The sequence below is a fragment of the Cygnus olor genome, chromosome 16, assembly GCF_009769625.2.
Source record: "Cygnus olor isolate bCygOlo1 chromosome 16, bCygOlo1.pri.v2, whole genome shotgun sequence".
Lineage (NCBI taxonomy): Eukaryota > Metazoa > Chordata > Aves > Anseriformes > Anatidae > Cygnus > Cygnus olor.
Window position 1 is genome coordinate 6,462,776 of NC_049184.1, and position 9,125 is coordinate 6,471,900.

The following is a 9,125-nucleotide window of genomic DNA, read 5'->3' on the forward strand; positions in this document are numbered from 1 at the left end:
AATCACCAAACTGTAATAAAAGAACACTTTTTTAAAAATCGACTTGTAAATATAATTCTGTCAAGAGTGAAATAAGTTGGCAGCACACATCACCTGTTTTAAAATATAGATCCAGTTTCAGACACAGATTAGAACATACAAGTCTTGTAAAGACTCCGTTTGAAGTCTTAAGATCATTTTACACTGTCTGCTACTAAAGGAAAGGTCTCTCCAATAGCTGACTTAATGATCCAAAAATCATGTCAATTTTAACTGAATCAATTCTGTGATACAGCTCGCTGTGCAGCTAGATGTGCAGAAAAGAGGAAATGAGGATGTAATGCGGGCTGGGGGGAGAAGGGGGCTGTCGGGACTGAAATACCCCTTTAGCAGGAGCTCAGGTTTAATTTACATTAAAACGATGATGTTCCAGATTCATCCAAATGCATCAGACGCATTTTGTGCATAGAATCATTCAGGTTGGAAAAGACCTCTAAGATCATCCAGTCCAACCCTTAACCTAGTCCTAAAGTCCACCACTAAACCATGCTACTAAGTTCTACTCCTACATGGTTCTTGAACACCTCCAGGGTTGGTGACTCAACCACTTCCCTGGGCAGCCTGTTCCAATGCTGCACAGCCCTTTCAGTAAAGAAATTTCTCCTAATATCCAACCTAAACCTCCCCTGGTGCAACCTGAGGCCTTTTCCCCTCGTCTTATCACTTGGTGCTTGAGAGAAGAGCCCAATCCCCACCTTGCTACAACTTCTTATAAGGTAATCGTAAAGTACAATAAGGTCTCCCCTGAGCCTCCTCTTCTCCAAGCTAAACAACCCCCAGTTCCCTCAGACGGTCCTCATAGGACTCATGTTCTAGGCCCTTCACCAGCTTTGTAGCCCTTCTCTGGGCACGTTCCAGCACCTCGATGTCCTTCTTGTAGTGAGGGGCCCAAAACTGAACACAGCACTCGAGGTGCGGCCTCACCAGAGCCGAGTACAGAGGGTCAGTCACTCCCCTGGTCCTGCTGGCCACTCTATTTCTGATACAAGCAAGGATGCTGTTGGCCTTCTTGGCCACCTGAGCACACTGCTGGCTCATGTTCAGCTGGCTATCGACCAATACCCCCAGGTCCCTTCTGCTGGGCAGCTTTCCAGCCACTGTTTCCCCAGCCTGTAGTGTTGCATGGGGTTGTTGTGCCCCAAGTGCAGGATCTGGCACTCAGCCCTGTTGAACTTCATACAGTTTGCCTTGGCCCATTGGTCCAGCCCATCCAGCTCCCTCTGCAGAGCCCTCCTACCTTCATGCCTAACCTGCTGTCATCTGCAAACTTACTGAGGGTGCACTCGATCCCCCCGTCCAGATCACTGATAAAGATACTGCAGAGAACTTGTGCTAGTGCTGAGCGCTGGGGGTACAACCTCAGTGGAACGTGATAAAACAATAACACAACAGCTGCCCCAAGTCAGCATTAACAGGCAAAGCGTTGTGCATGAATACAGGGAGAAATGGGTGTGGCAGATCAATACAGCAGCTCAGGAGTGGGAACTGTTCCTACATCCCTGACCAAAGTAGCATGGGAAGTTAGAGTTGACTGAAGGTGCTTTACTCCTGCGGGCCCAAACCTAGCACCGTGGGGGTGTTACAGGTCAGGACTCCTAACATTTCTTCACTCAAAATCTGACTCTTCCCATCTACTGAGATCAATTTTGGAAATTCAGCCAGCTCCCCTTTTAAAAATGTTCTTTCAAGAGATCTAAAGAAACAGGAAAAACATCCTTCAAAAGCAGTTCCAAGATGAACAAAATATCTTGACTTGACACATCTCTGGTTTATCATATAAAAGATAATGTCTGAAGACTGCTTCTCCCAAAGACTTGAAATGTAAAAGAACAGTCAAAATGGATTCACCACTAGATACAAAGGTTATAATCTCTCTTAGCAATGGAGGTGCATATATCCTATACACACATCTGCACACTGCCCTTCACCCACAACTAACACAAAATTCTGCAATTATATAGTATACTATGAAAACTGACCTTTATAGAAGCAGGTTGTATCTCCATATTCTCTATTACATTTAATCTCTCTCAACTGGAAACAATGGCACAAATATTTAAGTAGGTAAGAAAACTACTGAGATTATTCTAAAAAAAAAAAAACATCAAAATGTTGGGGGGAAAGTTAAATAAGTGTTAGTCTTAGCTATAAAAGATACTTAAAGTTCACAACTCTTCAGAAGCATCTCCCATTGTTTTATTTGCTGTAGTGTATTATGACTTGCACAACATGACATTGTTTGAATGGTAGTTGTGATGATTGTAGTGGTAATCTTTAAAACTCAAGCTTGCAAATACATGCTAGGAATTCACAGCAAGTTTACAGTAACTTTTCTAAAGCTGACAGATCTTTTCACCTTTGTACCTTCCATCATTACAAGCAATATTCTGAAAATGCTTTATGCAGCTCAAACTTCCAAACCCAGAAATTTCATTAGCCAAAGATTTCAAATTAAATAATTCAAGAAAAACAGGTTCTTAGCAAGAGGTATCTTCTTATTACACATAAAGAAAATAAAATGAAAATCAAGAACAGCAGCAAAGTAAATACAAACAAGCATCTATTTTCATGTAAACAATAACTGTGTGATCAAGTAGGCCAGTCTAGAGAGTTGTATTTTGAGGAGATTTCATTTTTGCAGGGCTTAGAGCTGTTATTTCAGATAGCATGCATTACTATCATGCATGTGTATTATGAATGTGATGCCCTCAGGTTGCGGCTCAGAAATGATGCTGGTATGTATGCAACTAGGTAACCAACTGAATACAGAAAATACCTTGTATCATTCTGAATGATACTCTTATTCTCTTATTTCCTTATGAAGATGAATGAACATAGAGGAACGTATTTTAAGAACACAATTGAAATTTAAGCTTTGCCAGTTTCACTGTCAATTGACTAGAGCACCAATTAATCATTTAAAGCTTCCCTACTAGTACGGACAAAACTTACTTTAAAAAATAAATTGTTTCCTAAAATGTTAAACTAATTTGTTTCATACAAATTATCTTAACATGTATGAATGAGAGGGGAAGGGGTGGAGGTTTTTCCTTTGGGGATAGTTGTGGACAGAAAGAAAAAAAAATGAGGATTGCAAACATACAGGATTTACTGATACTTCAGTTAAAAAAAAAAAAAGGAAAAAACTTAGCTGCACAATTTTTAAATACGTTCTCTATTAACCTATTAAGCTGAAGAGTCTTGTTTTATTCGAATGAAATTCAGTTTTTCAAATTTCAGACAAGTAAAAGAAATACTGTCTCTTTTGTTTAGGAAAATAATTCCTGTAGTATTAGTACTTATCTAAAAAAAATGTACATACACAAAAATCTTTAAAGCTGCTCTAATCTATATAAACTACCAAGAGCAATTAAAAGTTGCAGATGAACTACTGCACCTTGACATTTAACCAAGAAAAACTGACAGATATGGAAAACCACTCAAAACAGCCAATGACCATATACACAGTCTAGATCTACATTAGGGAATAAGCACATTAATTCTAGAATTATATATTTATGGAATTCATTTTCCCTTTTAATTAATAGAAAACAAACAAACAAAAAAAAACCACTGATTTAAGACTATAAGCACTAAAACTGAATTTCATCCTCAAGATAATTCCTGCCTCTCCCATATCACATTTGTGAGTAGCAAATCTAAATAATGATTTCAAAAAACTGCATTCAATAAAAATTTGAAAAAAATATTTGCATGCCATTGCTGAATAAATAGCAGCTTTGTATAAGCACTCACCTATAACAGTCTCTTACTCATCGGTAGCTATGCTATTTATGCAGGATTCTTAAAATGGCGTCTGACAGCACTGCACTGCCTCATTCCTGTACTGTAGTTAAAATGGTAGCAGTTTATTCAATAACAGTATCTCTTGTTTAAACAGCAGTGCTGTATTCGAAGCAACCATCTAAATATCAGAAATGATTTGAAGTATGACAAAAGGATACCTGACATCTGAATGTTTATCTATAAAGGCACAAGACGGAGTTTTGTGAAGTCACAGGTTACTAGGGAAATCACTCAATTTTAGATTCACTCTCCAGTTTGAGCCTCTCATATTTTATGTTTCCTTTTGTAGAATCCCCTGCAAAATGCTCCATTTCTACTAAGCAATTAAGATACACAAAATGTTTATTCAGCTGTCTGCATACAGCAATGTTTAAGCTAGCTACCTCTGCTGACATGCAGAGCCAAAATAGATATTTCTAATTTAAAGGACATGCAAGTTCTTTTTAAAACCTTACTCTTTATCCAATACATTCAAAATAGTGCCACAAAAGAGAAAATTAGGGGCAGGAGGAAGACCCTTGGTGTTATACGGTCCTCTGTAAGACTATAAACTGTAGAACTGAGGCCCAAGCAAGGCAACAAGAATAGCTATAGATTTCAGAAGCCAAAACCATAATTTGAGAACAATCATGTTTGAAAACAAAGGTCTATACTGGCTACATTAAGGATGTTAACATAACATAACAACATAATTTTAATCTCACGGTATTAAACAGATGGCACAACAACTACCAGTAAAGGGTTAACATAAGGATGACAAACAGCTATGAAATAAATAAATTTCTGTTTCTATGTAGCAATTTCTAAATTAGACTTTAACTCATGAATATGGGATACATTTGTTAAAAAAAAAAAAAAAGTATTAAAAAAATACTTTCTAAAGACAATTAAAGGGCCAAGCTATGTGGCCTACTACAATGGTTTTCAGCCTGTGGTTTGCAGACCCCTCAAAGCCTGTGTAGTACTTTCCAAGGGTATTGCAGAAAATAGGTAAATCAAACCTATTCTATTAGGCTTAAATTAATTATATTGGGATTCATATGCTCATGAGAAAATGTTAGGGATCCACAAATAACAAAATTTCAAAATTGATGTCTTAGTGAATAATACGACATTCTACACGGGCAAAGGTTACGTTCAACTTTCATGATATTTACAGGATTCAAATCAATATCCTGAATTCCAGACAAAGAAGAGGAGCGCTTTCACAGAGATTTATCACCCCTTATCCAACCGTGCTGAAGTGGTACCATTACTATGCAAAACTGACCATCACCGATCACTTTTCAGCTACTGGATCCACATGACAATACACTTGAAAACAAAGCAAAAACAAAATCAAGAAAAGCCAAAACCAACAAAACCAACAAAAAAGCAAAATCGATATCACAAAATGGGAGACAGCTCAGGAAGAAGAGCCAACTGAAGTTTGTGAACACTGATACGAAGAGGTAAATTTATAACTCAATCTATTTTTGATTTTTGAGCATGAAGTCCCTTTTAGTACGTGCCTCTTTAGTATCACTGTAGGTTTTCCCCTACATTTCAATATTCCTGCCTGAAGACAGAGGGAAAAACATCACATTTGGAGTGGTTTATACTCTGCACTTTTTTCATTCTCAGTATGTTAAGTAGTGTCGTTTGTTTAAAGAAATCATTCATTTTTCCCTAGTACTATTTAGCTTCCAACTAAAACAGCTTGCCTGGGAAGAATGAGGGAGGCATGTAGCTTTTAAAAAGCTACTGTTTTCATCATAGCTTATAATCCAGATCACTCCTTTGTTTTTCCCCCACTGCATTCTTTGTCCAACTAATTATAAAAGTAACTGGATGCTGGCACTAAATAATAATGGCTAATCATACTCATCCTGGATGATACAAATTACTCGTTAGTAGCCAGAAAACTTAAAGTGCAATTATACGATTAACTGCTAGTTACATTAGAATAATGGCCATTTACTACAAGCTGAATAAACCTCAGCTACATTGCTTCATATATGTTCTATCTAATTGTGAAATTCACAAGATCCAGTCCTATAAAACCTTGGGCAGAAAGAATATGTGCTTTTCCCCCGTGACTATCACTTTAACAAAACCCTATATTCCATCTGTCCTGAACAGCAGAAAATCTGCAGAGTGCTTCTTATTATGCAATCTATGAAAGTGAGTGATAACATCGTACCTTGACAAAGCACCAAAAATACATGAAATTCTTCAGCTTGGCTGAATTTGCTTTACTTAGGTGGAACAAAGATGGTAGAAATTTCCAGAAGGCCTTTCTCAGTCTTGCCACTGCAATTGTCAATCTTTAACCTACCCTCTGCTTCTATTGGCTCGAGTACTCCATGGAGCAGCGCGATTGGGCTGATCTGTAAAACAACACTGCTGTCTCTACCTTGCCTCAGACATCTTGCTGCAATGCAGACATTTATTTTTTGTGAACTATAAAAGAATTATATTTGAGTGATTAAAAATAGTGAACCTTAACAGACTCACGATGCTATGTTTCATTTCATGTACAAGGGCAGCTTACACAAATATGCTTCACTGTCAGCAATGTGTCTGGAGGTGCAGATTTGAAACAGATCCTAGTTTAACAAAACCTGTGGGAGCCATTTTAATACAAGCTTTTTGATTGCAGATCACTTACTCCTGCTTCCTCACATTAAACAAATATTATGTTGTGCAATTTTTAAGACTGAAAGTAAACTGCTAATGTGTATAAACTAGTGCTAGGAAAATTATGTCCAAATGTAATTTCTGTTTTCAGCAATTGAAGAACGAAGAACAGAGTAACTTCTTAGCTGTGTTAGCACCTTTATGTATGCTGAAAACTGCATTAAAATTGCATACAAAACTGCTATCACGTGAAACTCAGAGGTACAACCCAGCAGTGTTTTAGGTTGCAAATTCTACTAGAGATTCTTACAATGTAATTTTTTTTTTGTTGGGGGGGGGAGGGGGTTAGCAAAGTGAGGTACTCAGAGTAACATACTCATACAGGCAAACAACTAAGCAGAGGTAAATGCCCATGTTACAGAATGTTATCTTGGTAACCTTCTATTGAAGTTAACATGCAAGTGTACCTAGGTACAGTCATTTTCAAAGCTACCTGAGCTCTAAGTTCTTTCCTAAAATCATGAAAGTGTGTGAACTGCCAAAAAACAGCGCAAAAATTACATTAAAGCACAAAACAGCATCTTTCCTCTGCTTTTGTAATGTTTTTTGTGATCACTGAAAAACTACTTGTTAAAACATGCATGAAAAGGTTACGATTAAAAGCTTAATAAAGGGCACAAAATGTTCTAAATCAGTTACGAATCAAGCAAGCTTATCTGAGATTATGCTTTGTATACTATCAAAAATATACGTCCATTAAGTACTATTTACTTTACTTTGTAAGGTCATTTCATTGCTGAGTACTAGCGCTTTCATCACACCTTACAAACCTAACGAACAACCAAACTGCGCTTTACCCTACAAACATGGTAATTAAGGATCTACGAACAAATAGCAAGTAGAATATTTTTCACTGGCCTGAGGTAAACAGGAAGTATAAGCTTCAAACTTTAGAAGCAAATTATCAAAAAAAACGTGCATTCAAATTGGAACAGTTTACACATACAAGTCCCTTAAAATGGACGCTAAACAAATCGGATTTTTTATATGGCTAACCACTAAAATCACTTCATCTACTGGACTAACTGACCCAGTAAAAGCAAAATGTTTGGAAAACTATTAAAAATGTTCAGAGTAGCATGCTGCTTACTTACCAACTGTTCAAGCACCCATCTCATTTTTCCAGTTAAGAAGATACAACAGGCTGGCAGATTTGGGAATTGATCAAAAAGGAATTTCTTGAAATAATTACGTAGCATTAAACCAAAAGTTAAAAAAAAAGACAAAAAAACAAGAACGAACAACATGTACTACTGTCATGAACCACAGATGATTTTATATCCTCTGGACTCCACAACAGAACTGTGGCTGATACAGTGTAAAACAAAAAGGCACAGATAAAAGGTACATTAGTTTATTCAAACTATGTAAAAGAAGAAAGCTAACAGTTCAAAAGCATTTTCCATAAAGAATCAGATTTGTAAACTGATGTACTGCTGCATTTTATTGAGCAGCAACCCATTTCCAAAATCTGCAGCATAAAAACTCCCTTTTAAAGGAACAAAATATTAACCATACAGTGTCTCTCAGAAAGAGAAACACATTGTATTAATTATTCCTGCAAGAAAAAGAGTTCAATAATCGTTTTAAGTTAAGATAAGCTGCATAAAAAACATGATGCAACAGCACACCACCACCTAGGCCCAATATCTACAATCTGCCATTAGCACTTTTTGCTGATGTCTAGGTTTTTAAAAATCCCGTATTTTTTCATAGATAACTTATCTTAGCTATTCCATTCACTGTTTAGAAAGGTAAACTTGCCTGTTCTTCTGTCTGCCATTATCCCTGCTTGACTCCCTGTAGGGCAGTTAAATGCATCTGCTCCCTAGCTTCCATTTTCTCTTCAGCAGGCATGTGACACAACAGACAATAGTGCTGGCAAACTGCTCAGAGAGAGAAAGCTTCTTTGGAATACCAGGATCTTGTTAAATTCTAAAAACACCATCCTCCTGTGCAGAAGTAGGTATGCCAAGGTTTTGCCAGTCTGCAAAATAAAGCTGTGGCTAATGGCTACTAACCATGTGACCCAAGAAAGCAAATTTAAACAGTTTCAACTTAATAAAGTGCTGTGGTGTGAGTTTTGCACAACAAATCACAGAGAATCACACTCTCAACCCACAACTCATAGGTCTTAGAGAAAAAAAAATGTAAAAAGTAAGGCTTACCTCTGTGGATGCATTGTTAACACAGTGTTATGTCAATACTTATAAAACATGGAGGACAGGCTCTCAGTACTCAGACAGAAAGGGCTTGGCACTTCAGCTTGATGATCTGTCTTCCCAATAAAAGCTAATCCTGGATTGGCTACTTTGCTAAATCTGAATGTAAAGCTTCAGGGGATTGGCTGAAACACTTCCTGAGCGATTATCTTTGTGCAGCTCTGGCAAGCAGGAGCCATCCTGTGCAGAGAGGAGACAGGCTAAGCTAGGCCCGTGGCAGCAAAAGAAACTTGGGAAGGGCCCCCAAATATCCACCTCCCCTATAAAACACACAGATTTTCAGGCCGAGGGAAGTGATCACCAACTGCCTGCCTGAGCAAGCGTGCCCCAGCACGCCGCTGCTGAAGGCAGTTGGATATTTTAAACCCAAGGAAGGAA

At 37.7% G+C, this 9,125-nt stretch overlaps 1 protein-coding gene across 8 annotated transcripts in view; it reads right to left on the reverse strand.

The window, feature by feature from the left end:
* Window positions 1-8,890, reverse strand: part of ZMYND8 (zinc finger MYND-type containing 8) — a 59,450-nt gene extending 50,560 nt beyond the window's left edge. For 2 of the 8 annotated variants that reach the window (XR_005824948.1, XM_040576200.1), the window contains exon 1: window positions 8,694-8,884. Coding sequence is in view for 7 of the 8 variants with exons in the window: in XM_040576200.1 (XP_040432134.1) it covers window positions 8,694-8,707 (14 nt within the window). In the remaining variant the exon portion in view is untranslated. Of the gene's footprint in view, window positions 1-8,693 lie in introns of all 8 variants that reach the window. The other 6 variants (XM_040576199.1, XM_040576197.1, XM_040576198.1 and 3 more) reach the window with 4 other exon arrangements.
* Between the last annotated feature and the right edge of the window lie 235 nt (window positions 8,891-9,125).